The 17,501-nt window shown below is 48.2% G+C and overlaps 1 protein-coding gene across 2 annotated transcripts in view; it reads left to right on the top strand.

Moving 5' to 3' along the window:
- The window catches only part of Tmcc3 (transmembrane and coiled-coil domain family 3), a 244,999-nt gene that overhangs the window by 219,482 nt on the left and 8,016 nt on the right, over positions 1–17,501 (top strand). For both annotated transcript variants that reach the window (XM_051206312.1, XM_051206311.1), the window contains 2 exons: positions 13,707–14,623; positions 17,239–17,374. In XM_051206312.1, the coding sequence (XP_051062269.1) occupies positions 13,707–14,623; positions 17,239–17,374 (1,053 nt within the window). The remainder of the gene's footprint in view (positions 1–13,706; positions 14,624–17,238; positions 17,375–17,501) is intronic.

Here is a 17,501-nt window from a genome sequence, read left to right on the forward strand (position 1 = left end):
AGCTTTAGTCCGGCTCCTGGTTTGAGTGGGTGCTCAGCTCGTAGATAGGAAGCGAAGAGCTGGGCTAGAAGCAGGGCCGGGCCAGCGTCTCCTTACGTTGCCATATACTCCAGCTAACCCTCCTCTCCCCACATCCCGCCATCTCAGTATCAGCCGCTCAGCTCCCGTGTGTCTGGAGTGCATTCCAGTCCCAAACCGTGACAATAGCCATGGTCAACAAGAGCACAATACTGGCAATACTTAAAAATGTTGAATCGTACTTGGCAAGAGTTTCAGTAATCTGGAGGCTTCGGTCCCTTACTGGGAACACATCCACCTCCCTCTTAGTGCCAGTTAGACGATGTGTAACTGACTCTGTCCGAGAAACTAGCCATTGCGGGAGAAGGGGCAACAGTTAACCAGTTCCTGTGTTTTTATAGCGTTTCTAGTTTCAAGGTTTTGTCTTGAATGTGGTCCTTTCCCAGCTCTGATTAAAAAACCAAACCAAAAACCACAGAATTATTCTTAGGATGGGAAGTCTTAGGGTAAATTCTGTTTCTGTGGTCTCTACGTGTAAAAACAAACAAGCCCTTCATCTTAACCCTTCCTGCTGAGGTAGCAGTGAGTCATAGAAAGATTCACAGGCAGTATTGTAGGGGAAAGATTGGTGAGCTTGTGGCAAGGGGAAATCAATCCTTTGACCTACCGGCCAGGGAGGAACCACAGAACATTCTCCAGGCCGTCAGAGTCTCTAGCTATAGTTAGCAGGGGCTGGGGGGGATGGCTCAGTGGTTAAGAGCACCTTCAATCACTCTTCCAGAGGGCCCGGGTTCAATTCCCAGCACCCACAGCTGTCTGTAACTCCAGTTCCAGGGGGTCTGACACCCTCACACAGACCTGCATACAGGTGAAACACATGAAATAAAAATAAATGAATTAGATACAATTAGCAAACAGGAGAGGGCACTAGCTTGTCTCTTCCCAAGTATAAAACTCTTTCAAGCAGGGTTAAAACCATCAGTTTGGTCATGAAATTAATTGAGTGAACGCTAAGTAGTATTTTATATTTTCATTTGGGAAGGCAGAAGTTACATCACAGCAGATACTCAGCCCCAGTTCAGTAGTGGCAAAGCTCATGCCTTGTGTGTTCGTGTGCATCTATGTTTTTGCATGCACACATATCCGGGGTGTGTACGTGTGTTGGCAATGGCAGCGGTAGTATTCTTGTTGTTGCTCTTGGTTTGGACTTCAACAAATAAAGTCCCTACCATCCTAGAGTGGATTGGCTTTAGTATGTGGTAACCAGCATTTTCAACCCCTGCCCTGTACAAAGGCCTGGTAAAGCACGGTTCAGGCTGACCTCACAGTACCCTGTAGAATAAATACACTGTTCCCATTTCACACAGAGGAGATTAAAGCACCAAGGGAAATAACTTATACACAGTAACGCAACCCGGCAGAACTACAGCTTGAATCAAGCTGGTTTGGGTCAAAGGTCTGTGCTCAGGCTCTCACTTAGGCCACTTCCTGGTCATTGACCTCTCTGCAGGATACATGGCTGTGGAATCCTAAGAAATCTGAGCTTCCCGGTCCACATGCATGCACCGTGAGTCGGCCCTCACAGGCTGCTCCCTCTGTTTTGGAAATACAGCCAACCCAAATACAGACCAGGATTTTAAAATGGGTCATGATCTGGTGTTTCTCTTTAAAAACCACAGTTCGCAATGCCTTTTCTTTCTTCTCGGGTCCTTTTCTCTCAGATTATAAAGTGCTCCTAGTACACTTGCCTCCCTCTGAAGCAAGCATCTCTGGTGTCTTTACTCTGCAGTGACTGTGCAAGCAGGGAGCTCTCGCTCACTGCATTTAGTGACTGTGGAAGTTCGTCTCTCAACCCAGCCTGAGGAGGGAGTTCCTGTCTGCCGTGGAGAGTCTGCCGAAGCAGACAGAAGCAGCCTGCGTTTCTCATTATGCAAGATACCTTGGGATTTAAGCTAGCTTTCCCTTGTGAGCGTCAGATTGAAAACTGATCCAGTAATTGCCTCGTGGCACCAAGGACTGTCTTAAGAAAAACATTGTATGTACATGTGTATACCCAGCCGCAGCTCAGTGTAGGCACTGGCTGTCAGCAACTGTGGTTGCAGCCAGGTAGATCTGGGCTGCAACCACAACTCTGCCATTTACCAGCTTGACAACTCCACACAAGCCATGTCACTCTCTCCACCCAGAAAATGGAGCCGGGATTCTAGTCTCAGGTTCTTGAAGACAAAACTGAAACAATGTACGTGAACCATTTAAACATGTATTTTGTTCTAAAGACCTAATAACTTTCTTTCTTTTAAATAGTTTTGAACTCTCTAAGATCCCATTGTTGGTATTCGGCCGGGCCTGTCCTTGGGGTTCTGACAGAGTGCATCCTCAGCTGCAGCCACCAAGAGCACCACCTGTGCACATTCACTGTGTTCCTTTTTAAAAGGGCCCCGCCCACCTCCCATCCTTCTCTCTCCCTCCCTCCGTCTGTCTGCCTCTCTCTCTCCCTCCCTCCGTCTGTCTGCCTCTCTCTCTCTCCCTGCCTCTCTGCCTCTCTTCTGCCACCCCTGTCCTTGGAAGCCAGTCTCCCCCCTCCCCTTCCCCCCTTTCACCATCCTTTCCCCTTAAAAAACAAAAACCCTCTCTCGTGCACCGCTTAAATTACAACACCCATCCTTTCTCAACCATTTTCCAGCTCAGCCTTTTCCCTGCCATTGCCAGCTTAGATTTAGGAGGGAGAAAGGCTGTCAGAGATACATGGACAGACGGACAGACGGACGGGTGGGGGGACGGATGGATGAACGGACGGGTGGGTGGATGGTAGGTAGAGAGAGAGACACAAGTAATCTGATAATTGGTCATTTAGTGGGTGTGGAGTACAGCAGGATGGCAAGAGGGCAAAAGCACTTGAGGACCTGAGTTCAACCCTGAGGACCTGAGTTCAATCCCGAGGACCCACATAATCAGAGGGGAGGACCACTAGCCACAAGTTGCCCTCTGACCTCCAGGGTGCTCTGGCGTGCGCACACTAAGTCACTAAGTAAATAGTGATGCACTGTCTTGGTCCTTGATCTTCAAGCCTCACACATGAAAGGCAAACTTCACTCTTCGTCCTAGGATACCCGCATTTTTTTAGGTCATGATTCGGTGGAATTATGCTTGCTAAGAAACAAGAAACTATACGTGGCACTATTTTCATTGAGAGAGAACTAATTGTAGGTCTTCAGGGGATGTGTAATGATATGTCTAGTAGTATGATGTAGTCTATGTAATGATGCCTCAAACTTCAGTCTGTATAATGACAACTCAAAATACTTGGGGGTTTTCATCTGAAAGTTTTATCATTTCTTTTTGGTGAAAACATTCAAAAATTTCTCTCCTAGTTATCTTCCCTGTAGGACTCTGTGATGTTTGCTCTAGTCATCCTCTGCGAAATAGAGTGCCATAACTAGTTCCTCTAGTCTGGCTGTAACATTGTATCTGTAAACAGTGTCTTCTGGTTCCCTCTTCTCTGGGCCTCTTTTGTCCAGACCTATGAACTCGGTTTTTGAAGAATTCCACATATGAATGAACACACACATTTGTTTTCCCACGCCTGGCATATTTCATATAACATTATTGTCTCTGGGTGCACCCATGCTGCCACCACATTTGACACTCTTACTGGTTCATTGAATAAGTTGAAAGGTTTCTAATTGATGCAAGACTGCGTCCTTATCACAACGAGTAGATCAAGTCAAGCATTAATGATAATAGTACCTCCAGGGAAATGCCATTTAGAAAGGGAGGGGTCCTGCCTGAGTATTTTGTGCATTGTGACTCTTAATAGTCAGAATTTCAGGGGCTCAGACATGAAAAGCATATACTGCTCTTGCAAAGAACTTGAGTTTGTGGCTTGCCAGCCCATCAGGCGGCTTACCGTTGCCCGTAACTCCACTTTCAGAGAATCGAATGCCCCTTGCTTCCTGGGACTTTTGCATTCACATCTACAAACCCACACACAGACACACTTACATTCGAACAATTAAAATAAAATCTTAAAAAAAAATTTTTTTTTTAAAGTATCATTTGGCAGTTGACCGCCTATACACTGCTTGGAGCAGCGGAGAGCCGTGAGAGTTGCTGGCTTCCTCCATATTTGAGCACGAACAGTTAGTTAATTACCCAGTGTGGCTTGAAAGCCATGCTGTCCTTATAGCCATGTCACATCCTCAGCCACAGGTTCGTCTTGATTCCATTGCAAACAGCCGGGCTAGTGGAAATAAGACGCCCCAGTTGGCTGATTGTCAGCCACTGATTCATTCAACCAACACAGAGGTTCTATTGAGGAAACGGTGTGGGCAGACAGGTGGCTCATCAGGTGAGCCTGCTCTCCAGGGAGGCTTCCGAATGTTGAGGGAGCAAGTGTTGCACAAGTACTTACCACACAAAGCGGAATAAACACAGTAAAGGGGGCAATTGCAAATTTGGGGCGAAGCCATCAGTTCCAGCTGGCCGTCAGTGTGGGAGAGGTTTCTCAGGAGAGTCAGGGTTAGACTTGCGCCTTGGAAAGGTGAGTTGGGATGGGGCCATGGGAGGCCTGCCATGCTGGGAGGCTGGCACAGAAACGGGGAAATGCATGAAGTACTCAGGGCTGGGTGCTCATGTGATCAGTGGAATGAGATGAATAAAACCCAGACGGTGGGAGAGAGCCCAGCTTTGAGCTGTAACCACAAATGCCCTCCCGCATTCAGTTCCATACAGTAGAGCTAGTGACAGCTGCTTATGGAGCTGTGAGGACTCAGTAAGTATGTGTCCCACCCACTCTAGCCTTATTCCAATGGTTGTACAGAGATGAGCTCCAGGTCCCACACAAAGGATGGTTGTGTTGTGCGGTGTGTCTAAGGCATGAAGACCCTACTCCGACCTTCAGGTCCTCGATGCTCAAGGATTGAGGACAGGTGCTGAGTTTCTGTCATTCAGGAACTTGGTTTAAGCATAGATCTCTTCCAGGAGCTCTCACCGTGCATGTTTGGGGGTTGTTGTGAATAAGGGCTACAGGAGAAAGAGACAAGGCACCTGTCCTCATAGAAGGCAGACCTTCTCACCAGAACTGGCCTTGTTCTCGAGGCTCCTTGGTTAAAACATTTGAAGACTGGTCCAAGAACCTTTTATGGCCACTTCCTCAGCTCTTCCTGGGGATGCCTGACTTAAAGTAGAGCAAGGTTCTCCTACCTTCCCTTGCTCACTGGCTTCCCCTGCTGCTGGCCACAATCCAGGGAGCATGCACAGGCAGAGTGGGAAAGGCTCCCACAAGAGGCCTTAAGTTCGAGCCCGGGGCCTTTCAATCATCCCTTGCCTTCATTCTGAGTCTGGAACTAAAAACTTCAGTACTCACTTGCTCTGTGTTTAGGGTCTGTGTGGCCTCCAGCTTCCTTTTAAAGGAACTGACTGCCTGCCATCTCCTGAGAGGAGCTGTGTGCCCCCTTCTCTCAGGACAGCTCTGAGTTTCAGGGCCTGGGGAGGGGAAGGCCAGATACTAGGACCTCACACCCATCCCCAGACTCACTTGAATTGAAGGTACATGGGTGTCTGGAGGCTCTTCCTAGAAGCAGTTGCTGTGGGTGTTGCCCATGAGCCTCTGCGGTTTGCGCCCTAGGGCTGCTCCTCACTGGAAGGTAGTGTTCTTGTCTAAGGTGGGTGAGTTTTCCTTATCCCCACTTTCCCTGCTTACCCTTCTGGGGACGGTTACCCTCCTCATTCCATTATTCTCCTGTATATACGTTAGCACACAGAAGACCTTTACCAGGTCAGATGAATTTCATTAGAGATTAGTTTGTGTGAATTCAGAGTGTGAGTTATGAGCCATTTTGAAGAAATGTGTATTTTCCTGTGCATGTAATTCGAAGTAGATTAGCAGCGCTGGCTGGTAGAGACTTAATGAGAAGATAATTATTTATAATTACAGTATCAAGTGTTTGTAAGCGCTTGAGGATGCTTGAAGAATTTGCCTTTGAGAGCCTTAAACACTGCCTCGTACATCTTCTCCACAGCACTAGTTTGTGGAGTCTGCCAAGAAAGGATGAGGCTGTCAGAGGTGTGTGTCCTCTAACTGTGGTTCCAAATGGTCCTCACCGACAGAGAGGCAGGGCCTTCCTTCCAGGCATGGCGCCCGGGAGGTCCCCCTCACAGTGATGTAAGGGAGGGAGCAGGGTACTAGGAGGAACCTTCCAGTGACAGTGTGGTGCAGGACCCTTGTTGGACACACTGCACTTTGTTGTCAGATGAGGAAGAGCAGAAGGCATGTCCTTGTCCCGGCAAACTGGAAATAAGCATTGGGCAAAGGTCCTTCCCTAATAGAATGTCCTTCTGGGTGCCACGTGAGGCTCCTGGAGGTTATCGGTTTGGGGCATGTAGGGAGGGACTGGCCTTCTTCGTCCAGAGAGTGAAGATAGCAGGCCTTCTGAGCAGGTGTCCACGGGAATGCAGCCATGTGTCTCTGGAAACAGGGACAAGAGGCTTGCCAAGGCTTCGGTTGTTGTTGCTGTTGGTGGTGGTGGTGGCAGTAGGGGGTGGTGATGGTGGGTGTTGTGTTTTTTTAGTGCATTGGCTCAATTAGCAAAAATGCCAAGTACAGCTGGCGATGGTGGCACACACCTTTAATCCCAGCACTTGGGAGGCAGAGGCAGGCGGGTCTCTGTGAGTTCGAGGCCAGCCTGGACTGTAGAGTGAGTTCCAGGACAGCCAGAGCTACACAGAGAAACCCTGTCTCCGGGCAGGGGGTAAATGCTTGGTGTTTGTCTAGCTAAGTGCCCTACGTTCCGTGCTTACAGCCTCACTGGACAGTTTTCACGTGACGAGCCAGGAAGAAGGTGACTTAGTACAGCGCGCATTAGTAGTGGAGGGGAGGTAGAGCTCAGAGGCCACCCTGCACAGTCCCCTGCCCCTCAGGAGGCTCACCCTGCACAAGAGAGGAACCTTGCCCTCCCTCCGGGCCTGCACCGGGTGGCGTTCCCAGATGCCAGGCCCTCACTCCTGGGCACCCTCAATCCCTCTTTTTCTCCGCACCGCCCTCCACCCCTTACTTTCCTTTCTTTCCCGTTACCCCTGTCTGTCCCATTCTTCTCCCTTGGTGACTGCAACTGTTTAGGCCTTGTTGCCATAAAAAGCACTAGACTTTTAGTCCTTATAAAATCACTTGGCCTAAACTACCGGTCATATTTTACAACACGGGTCCAGCTGGAGGCGGGGACATGCCAGAAAGCAACCCAGCGCCTGGAAGACCTCTTACTGGAAGCGAATAAGTCCAGAGTTGGTGACGAAGGAAATTTTTCGGGCAGGCTTGCTCTCACCCAAGCCCAGAGCCCGCACAAGCCCAGGCAGCCATGTTAACAACACTACAGAGTAAATTTTCACATGGTCAGCCTTGAGGGTTTGATAAACCCAAGTTGAGATCCAGTTAAACCGTGTTTTATCAATGGGCTTCAAGAGACATATATTTTCTTTGTAAGCCTCTGGGTTCTCATAAAAGAGAGCTAGTGTGAAAGATATATGGACGCCTAAAAAGCCTTAGCATGGAGCCTAAGTCATGCAGAAGTACTCAGTCTTGTTAGGGAAGCAAGCTCTAGGAGGACAAGGCTTGGGCTTCTGTCCCGGCTCTCCCCTGGATTAGTCACGTGTCCTGCCACTGACTCAGCTTCTCTGTGCCTGGTTTCCTCATTTGCAAATTTATTATCAACAGTGAATCTACCTCAGAGAGTGTTCCCAGATAAGCTCCTATACATGCCACTAAGGTGACTTTGTTCTTCTTTGTCTTGGAGTAGAATAATGCTTCCTTGTTCCCAGGAGTCGCAGAGGCCCATGGTTTTGTGGAGCAGGTCACCCGTGTGTCTCTTCTGGGAGGTGCAGAAGGAGCTAGTAGTTCACCACCCAACGGCATTCCAGATGGGATAGGCTCCGGCACTGTCCGGGTCCTGCAGCTGACTTGGGCTGCTGACACAAGCAAGAAACAGACCTTAAGAGAGAGAGAGAGGAAGAAGTCAGGAGACAACTAAGATTTCTGACATTGTTGCCATGGAAAAGCCTTGCATACTCTGACTGGCACACTGTAGGAACAGCCTTAACTCGAGACCAGAAACACAGGAGTCAGCCAAGGCAAGCCCAAAACACTAAGAGTGATGAGATGCCTGGCCACTGGGCCTCTCAAAACTCTTGGGTTCTGACCATGCTTCCCCTTGTGACCTGGGTGTAAATCTGTACCTTCAGGCACCCTGAAATACCCATCGTTGTGGAAATAGCTGCCTCCTGGAAGGACCTGCCCCTGGTGTGTCCAAATTCAGGCCACCTTTCTGTGGGCAGAGATCTATTGCACCTGGCCTTGGGACTAAGTAGACAGTTACTAGGCATCTGTTCTGCTCTGCAAGTTCTGAGCTTCAGTCCGCGTCCCTTAGGGATCTCCTAAGCCATTCTTTATCTGTTGTTGTGACAGAGTGCTGACTGACTTATGAAGAGATTCGTTTGGTCTGTGGCAGTGCAGGGTATCGGGTCCAAATAGCAGGGCGCCAGCATCCTACTGGGGAACCCCCCCCCCACTGCCACAGCATAGCGGAGGAGGAGAAAGGGAAGCTGGCGTGTGCAGAAGGGGCCAAGGCCGTGGGGTGGGGTGGCCTTACCTTTAGCAGCCCACTCCCAAGTAAGAAAATGTGCTTCTGCGAAAAGCCAGCATGGTTGTGACAGCATCTGTGACAGCAGAGCCATGATAGCCTTCCTCCCATGGCGTGCCACCTCAACGCTGGTACATGGCGTGCCACCTCAGCGCTGGTACGTGGACCTCTGGGGACCTGTGGGACAAGTTACATGCTAACCGTGGAGGGTGCACAGGAGCTCCCTTCTCCTTCTGATTGTGTTGCCCGGGTTTTCAGGGTGTCCCCACACATCTTGTCTTCTTCCTGTAAGGACCTGGGAGATAAATGTACCGCAGAGAGCCTAAGTGCTGAGCCCTGAGCTCACGCCTAACGACCACACTGTGCCAGAATTCGGGGTGGCTGTGAGTTGCCTTGGGACACCGGGCAAGAGGCCGGATTGGCTGCACAGATGACTCAGGGTCAGGTTTTGACGTGTGTGCAGGGCTCAGCCTTTGTTCTAGAATACTGAGGCGATAGGGCTCTGCTGCCGGAAGGAAACACAATTAGAAATGGTATTTCGCTGGGATGCTGGTGGTCTGGTGGTCTGCCCTTTACCCAAGTGACAACAGCCAGGTCGTCGTGGGAGGGCTGGGGGAGTCGGCCATCCTTTTTAAAAACAGCCACTCTTCCTGCCAAACCGATATTACATCGGCTTCGTTTTTTTCATGGGACGATACAGAAGAGGCCTGATAAAGAATGACCCCTCATAGCCCCACATTGTGAAAAATAGCCATTGTTCATGCAGTGGTCTTGTTTTCCTCTCACATTTCACATATAAGTATGTTTTTAAAACGAGATTGGGAAGATGACAGGAAACACTGATTGAAGCCATTCTGTGTTCCAGGGGCTGTGGCTCTTTATTTCTTCAGTGTGACTGGAGAGTGTGTGTGTGTGTGTGTGTGTGTAAGAGAGAGAGAGAGAGAGAGAGAGAGAGAGAGAGAGAGAGAATGTGTGTATGTGTGAGAGTGTGTGTGTGTGAGAGAGAGAGAGAGAGGGTGTGTGTGTGAGAGAGAGAGAGAATTGAGTGTCCTCCTCATTTATTCCCCACCGTATTCCCTCGAGACGTGGTCTTTTCACTAACCCTGAAGCTAGCCTAGAAACCAGGAAGTCCCAGCCATCCTCTGGTCCCCACATTCTCTGTGGCATAGGGGTTATATGTGTGTGCACAGCCATGCCCTGCTTTTTTTATGGGTGCTACAGACTTGAACTCAGGTCCTCATGCTTGAACAGCAACCACCCTTACCCACCAAGTCAACCCCCCCCCGCCCGCCCTTCTTTAAAGAATCTTTAAGTTCATTCTGTAGAGGGGGAAACTGAGGCACGGAGAGGTTAAGTCATTTTCAGAGGCTATACAGTTTCTAAGGAGAACGAGATGAGAGAGAGTGCAGTCTGCCTCCAGAACCCTCTGTCTGGACCATGCCATTACCAGCTTCCCTCTGTAGTGTGCAGTATTTCCTCAGATCATACAGCATTCGCTCTGGTTTCTATCCCCCCTCTCCCCCCATTCCAGAGACTGGGTGATAGAATCCCACGTGTGTGACTCAGTTTACCCCAAAGCATGCAGCTAGTAACTGTCAGCGCTGGAGCAAACCCACATCCCCTCATACATACGGTCCACGGACAGGCTGACTGCAGGTGATCGGGGAACCTCTGACCTCCTCCTGTGGCCTCACTCTGGAAGCACACTGCACCATCCAGAGGTCAGAGAGGCAGGGGGAGGGCTCAGCTCTCTCCCTCACACATTGTTGATACCCAGGAAGCCTGTGGGCATTGAGCAATGTAACCCTGGCCCACGGTTATCTCTGCAGTGGCCAGGCTTTGTTTAAAAACCAAGATGTGCTCCCCAAACGCTACTGCCACTCTTCCGGGGATTTTTTTTTTTTTTTTTTTTTAACTAAGATTTGCTGACAGACAGCAAGACCCACTGACTTGAGCTTTAAGTGCTGTGGGCTCTCCCCAACCCAGAGTCTTGAGGACAGCCAAGCATTGTTACAGTAAGGGAGAAGTCAGTCGGCCTCCTGGGAGTAAACACTGACCCGTAGATAAGGCCTGCCTGTAGAACCAGGCCCATTGCATTGGGACTGCCTGGGTGGCTGACCGGCCCAGGGGTGTGGCCAACTGAAGAAAGAGGAAAGGCGATTTACTGGTGAGTTTTTCCAGGTACCCCCTCAAACGGTTTACTTCAAACATAGCATTCTCCAAAAAAAAAAAAAAAAAAAAAAAAAAAGTCAGTTGTTTTTCTACATTTATATAACTTAATTTGATCTTATCTATGAATTCTAAGAGGGTGAGTGAGAACAAGTGTTTATGGGATCATAAACAGGGTTGGGCCAAAAAAAAAAAAAAAAAAAAAAGGCAAGAATGTTGTGTAAATAGGCCAGGCCATACCCATGGACATTGTTTGGATTCCCCTTGAGGGAAGAATACGTTGCTGTGATTGACGGCCCAGGAGCGCTCCTCCTCTGCTTTAAACTGCATGCAGTTACACAAACATGTTCAGATTGTAAATGTTTACCGTTGCCATGCTTTACATACTGACGTCTCCCCTGACTGTAAGTCACACTTCATTTACAGACCCCAAGTCCTCATGTGGACTTGGTTATATTGTCACACAGTGATACTTAGGTTTCTTTTTAATTGAATCTGTTTGGAACAACCTACAACTATGTTGTTGTTGTTGTTGTTTTGGTTTTTTTTGTTTGTTTGTTTTTATTCTATGAATTGGTATCTTGAATGACTTCAGTGTAGACTCCTTGAAATAAAGGATGATGTCACTTCAGCTGATCAGTTGTTGACAACCCTTTGTGAATAAAGGAAGTGTGCTGGCCAAGGCTGGGCACAACTGTGACATCATCTCTCCTGTTTTACCCTCCTGCACATGACTGGTGGTTGAAGTTCATGGATGAGCAGTATGAGCAGGATTAAGTAGGACCACACGATAACAGGGTAGTAGGAAGGCTCGCAGAAAGAAACGGCCTCCAGCGGCACTGGGAGAGCTTGGGGGAAGAGGCGTCTGAATGGCTGTCAGAAGCATGGCAGGTTTTTGATAAGAAGGAGATGAGTAGCAGACTCTGAGAGAGTCCACGGGATACTCACATTCTCCACTCATCTCTGACTGGCTCACTTAGGATAAATGGCATCCGTCAAATGCAACTGAGGCTTGGAAGGTGAGCTGAGGGCTCACAGTGGCCGGGTGGCATGGTTCCGATTGGGAGGTCTTAGGGAGTCACAGTCAGCTCAATTCCCAGCCTCGTAGCTGCATGGCCCCATGGATTACCCTGTCTGTCTCAAGTCAGCATTTCCTAGGTTTTGTTGTGGTTGTTGTTTTCATTTGGACCCATTGTTGTTCCAGTTCAGTAATGAGCCACGGGTGCATAGGTTCCGTGAGCTCTCTCCGTGACCACCCTTCTGGACCCGAAGATCGCCATGTACCACAGCCCTCGGTTTACAGACACCTTGTTTTCTAGTCTCACAGGGGTTTGGAATCTCTTTCCTTCCAGCCTGGCTTAAGTGATCCTTCATGATGCTCTTCCACCAGATAAAGCAGCCTGAAAGGGTCCGTTTCATGGCAACTGTGCGTAGGAAAAGGGACCAAGAGAGAGCAGTAACTAACTGACTTGGGCAGGTTTTGTGGGAGGCTTCACCTGCTGGCCTTTGCCTAGCGTCAGAGTCACCTTGCTGATGAGGCACTGGGCAGGATTTAGGTTGGTGGCGAAGACTCCATACTCATGCTGAAAGTGCTCTGGAGTGGCTCGCTCACGCACTGTGGGGTCTGTGCGTTTAATTCCTCACTCACCCTTTGCTGCTAGCATACTGGTCCCTTCACAGTATGGGAAGGGGTAACTTCCGCCGACTCTTACCTTGTCCCCTGTTGGATGCTGCCAAGGCATTGTTCTTATCAAGGGGGATTAACTCAACAACTGAGGTGGTCCAGTTTAGATGTTACGATCAGACACTGTGTTCAGACTACAGTGGCTCATTTTTCGCCCTCTAGGGACAGTATCAGAGTAGTAGGGCTTGAGATGGCTTGGGCTCAAACCCTGGCTCTGCCGCACTCAGTTCCTATGTGTGTGTGTGGGGGGGGGGGGTTAGCATGATCCTTGCCTCGCTTGGTAATAACAATCGAACACATCAGCAAATTTAGTGTCTGCTCTTCACCTCTCAGAGCACCAGCTTCTAACCCTGACCACAATGCCCAGCGCCACTCTGTAGTCCTGGACAACCCGTGAGCAGCGTAAGAGCAATGTCATGCAATCTTTGTATTAGCGCAGTGCTTCTCAACCCGGGGGTCGCATATCAGATATCCTTCGTCTCAGCCATTTACAGTGTGATTCACAACAGCAGCAACATTACAGCTATGAAGCAGCAACGAAAGTTTTATAGTCGGGGTCACCACAACACGAGGAACTGTGTTACAGGAGCGCAGCGTTAGGAAGGTTGAGAACCACGGTGTTATCTTCTGTTCACTTGTCCTAATCACTGTGGTTGTAGTTCGGAGTTATCTGTTTCCACATAGAGATGCTGTTCTATTATTCAGTTATCAAAGTTAATCATGCACCATACAGTTCTGTCACATCTGCTTAATGGTTCTATTAGAAAAATAATTTTCTCGATGGATGTATCTGCTGTTTTCTTCCCCCCCCCCCTAATTTCTTTTTCCTTGTTTTATTAAATGACTGGGTTCTGAATCAGAGGCATTGTCTATAGTAAAGTACACTGTGGGGACCAAGCCTCCCAAATTACATGGGTACTTGAGAAACCAGACTGGGTTCCTCGTTCCATCGTGCACTTTCTCCCCTGGAAACTGACAGCTACCACCGGCTACACTGGAGATAAGATTTCACATGTAGGCAGTGTACAGCACACAGCTGGAGGAGGGAACTGGGCTGACCCATCTTCTTAAACTCAGGCACATAGTAGAGTTCATCCTGTGACACAGTCAGTCAGACAACCTAGGACTTAACGCGTGTGCCACACGTCCATGAACATGTTCCGTCCTTTGCTTCGGGTGTCAATGTGTTTCTCGTGTTCCTTCAGGTAGAGCGTCATGACATGAATACCCTCAGCCTGCCCCTGAACATACGCCGAGGGGGCTCAGACACCAACCTCAACTTCGATGTCCCAGATGGCATCCTGGACTTCCACAAGGTCAAACCCAACACAGACAGCCTGAAACAAAAAATCCTAAAGGTGACAGAGCAGATAAAAATTGAGCAGACATCCCGCGATGGGAACGTTGCCGAGTACCTGAAACTTGTCAGCAGCGCCGACAAACAGCAGGCTGGGCGCATCAAGCAGGTTTTTGAGAAGAAGAATCAGAAGTCTGCCCACTCGATCGCCCAGCTGCAGAAGAAGCTGGAGCAGTACCACAGGAAGCTGAGGGAGATCGAACAGAACGGGGCCTCTCGAAGCACAAAGGACATTTCTAAAGACAGCCTGAAGGAAATACACCACTCTCTGAAGGATGCCCACGTGAAGTCCCGAACTGCTCCCCACTGCCTGGAGAGCGGTAAGTCGAGCATGCCAGGGGTATCCCTCACGCCCCCGGTGTTTGTCTTCAGTAAGTCCAGAGAGTTTGCCAACTTGATCCGGAATAAGTTTGGCAGTGCCGACAACATCGCTCACTTGAAAAATTCCCTGGAAGAGTTCAGGCCCGAGTCCGGCACCAGGGCTTATGGGGGCAGCGCTACCATCGTGAACAAACCCAAGTATGGCAGCGATGATGAGTGTTCTAGTGGCACGTCAGGCTCGGCCGACAGCAACGGGAACCAGTCCTTCGGGGCCGGTGGGGCCAGCACACTAGACAGCCAGGGGAAGCTTGCCATGATCCTAGAGGAACTGAGGGAGATCAAGGACACCCAAGCTCAGCTGGCAGAGGACATCGAGACCCTGAAGGTGCAGTTTAAGAGAGAGTATGGCTTCATCTCTCAGACCCTGCAAGAGGAGAGATACAGGTACATATACCAACGCATCCCACTGGGATTCCTTTGGAACCGTGAGTTACCAGCCAGAGAGGCTGTCTGCCTAAAAGGCATGCGCTTATAAATGTGTTTGCAATAAATATGGGTATGGATGCAGAGGCATTTAAAGTTGATAATTCTCTCCATCCTTCATAACTCTAAGTTCCATAATTTCTGGCTTATGGCTGACAGAGGAAGACATTACATGTGTGGGTCTCTTAAAACATCATTACCCAAGCTGTGATTCACATACATATTGAGACATTGATTTATCAGACTTCTGAGATGGTCTTATAACACTAATTTAGGGACCTGTTTCCCTCCATAATGCCAGACAAGTGAACAAGTGAACCTAATTCTGAGACGGTCTTATAACACTAATTTAGGGACCTGTTTCCCTCAATGCCAGACAAGTGAACCTAATTCAATAGACAACGAGGTAGATTTTTATTTGGTATGCCAAGTTGAAATATACATATTCTGTTCACTAAACTTGTCTTTTAGCCTTACGCGGACTGGAGGGATGGTTCAGTGCATAAAGTGCTTGCCAAGAATGAAGATGTAAGTCCACATACTTAGCACCCATGTAAAAGCTCAGCCTGGCAGGGAAAATCTGTAAGCACTAGGGGCAGTAGAAAGCCGTGCAGGTCTGTACGACCAACACAGGGGGCAGCAGAGATGAGCACATCCCTGGCCATCCAGCCCAGCCAGCTTCAGTGAGAGATCCTATCTCAGAAAATAAGGTAGAGAATGGCTAAGGGAAACAACTGGCATCAGCCTCTACACACACCCAATACTAATCCAAATCTTCTGGAGTCTCTCAGTTGTTTGTAGAAGTACGTGTTTTGGAAGCTGGCATTTTTATGTTTACCACTTCTTAATAAAGAGTGTAGATAACCAAATACAAGATTATTTGCCCCATCTGATAAAAAGATCATCCCAAAGTCCTTTGATCACAGTGGGTTAATTTGTAAAAATGCAAAGTAGGTTATGAATATTTATTATATGGTATAACATTTAAATTGTAAGTTTTACTTACACATTGTTTTACACTTGGTGTATAATTTTATGTTATAATTTAGAATGTGACTTTTCCCCCAAGTTTATGCAACTTCATTATGATGCCAAGATTTGAACCCAGGCCTCCTGTATGTTACATATGTGCTATGCGACTGAGACATATCTCTAGCCCCAAAACCATTTTTTAACTTTATGTATGCATCTTTGATTTCAGGGTATCCATTGTACAAGAACTGTTTTTTAAGCCATGGCTTTGGAGAATGTGTTGACCTTAATTAATATCATCCACATAGCTTGAGATGCATATCTTATCCCAAATCACAAATACTCATTGTGTGAGTTTTGGACTGTCTTTGCCCTCATGTGTCCTGTGTTTTGTTTGTGACCCTGGAGATATAACGTTGGGTGCATGACCTAAGACAAGGTTTGCCTAGAGCAATGATAATGTTTGGCACCCGTGAAACTGAATCCAAAGATAATCACTAAATCTGAATTAAGCCTTTCACCTACTTTAAAAAAAAAATGATCCTGTCAGATGACCTACATAAAAAGCTGTAACTGGTGTGGGACAGTCATTCCAGCCTAAGACCTCCTCCCTAGATACTGTGCCATCTTCAAAGTGGCCAGGAGAAAGTTTCAAATAAGTCCCAAATCCTCTTCTCTGAGGTGGGTATGGGAAAGGAGATGCCTTTCTTTCACTTTTGGAGTTTTGGATTGCTATCCCATAAGCTGTCTGAAATTTGTGATTAGCTTAATCTTAAAGCAGGGTTTTTTAAAAGATGTATTTTATTTTTATTTTATGTGTATGAGTATTTTGCCTGAATATATATCTGTGCACCATGTGTGTGCGGTGCCCATGAAGCTGGAAGGAGGCATTGGATTCCCTAGAACTGGAGTTACAGACAGTTGTGAATGTTGGGATTTGAACCCAGGTCCTCTGGAAGAGCAGCCAGTGTTCTTAACCACTGAGCCATCTCTCCAGCCCTGGGGTTAATTGTTTATTAGCATTTAGAAACTAAGAGCTGAAAAGCATGTCAGGGTGGTTACTGTGCATTGGTGGGCTTGACTACAGGAGTGGAAAATTCATTCTTTTCCTCATGGGCTGTGTGGCCATTGCAATCCCAATCACTGATGGGCAGGAGAGGGAGAAGCCACTGCAGATGTGGCCAGTCCTGGCTTGTCCCTGCTGTACAGCCATCTCCGAGCTGGGGGCAACTGCATCCCTGACAAAGTGAATCTGTTGTCATGGCAGCCAGTCCAGGAGCTGGTCTGACATGGGTGGAAAGAGAAAGAAAGAAGTAGGTTTGACCCCGCTAAAGTCTCAGAGATGAGGACGTACAGTTAGGAGTGCAAAGACCGGGTCCCTTCTAGAATTAAGATTCGGGGGTAACCAAAATCATGCTCCCCACAAACAGACCTACTCTTTCAGAAAAAGGCTTCCAAGGGATGAAAACAAGCCAGGGCCCTGAGACCAAAAAAAAAAAAAAAAAAAAAAAAAAAAAGAGAGAGAGAGAGAGAGAGATCATTCTAGAACATGCTGCTGGGACGCCTGTGTGATGAATGCTCAATGTGGACTCGTGTCTTTTCAGATATGAGCGGCTTGAAGACCAGCTTCACGACCTGACAGAGCTCCACCAACACGAGACAGCCAACCTGAAGCAGGAGCTAGCCAGCGCCGAGGAGAAGGTGGCCTACCAGGCCTATGAGCGCTCGAGGGACATCCAGGTATGGGTCCCCTCCTAGCTGAACCCTGGTGGAGGGGTTTTTCAGGCTTTAAGTAGACGGTCTAACTTGGTGCATTTCCCGAAGGCCTCATGCATGTTAGACAAGATGGTTTTCTCTACACAGACAC

This window comes from Phodopus roborovskii, unplaced genomic scaffold, assembly GCF_943737965.1.
Source record: "Phodopus roborovskii unplaced genomic scaffold, PHOROB, whole genome shotgun sequence".
Taxonomy (NCBI): Eukaryota; Metazoa; Chordata; class Mammalia; order Rodentia; family Cricetidae; genus Phodopus; species Phodopus roborovskii.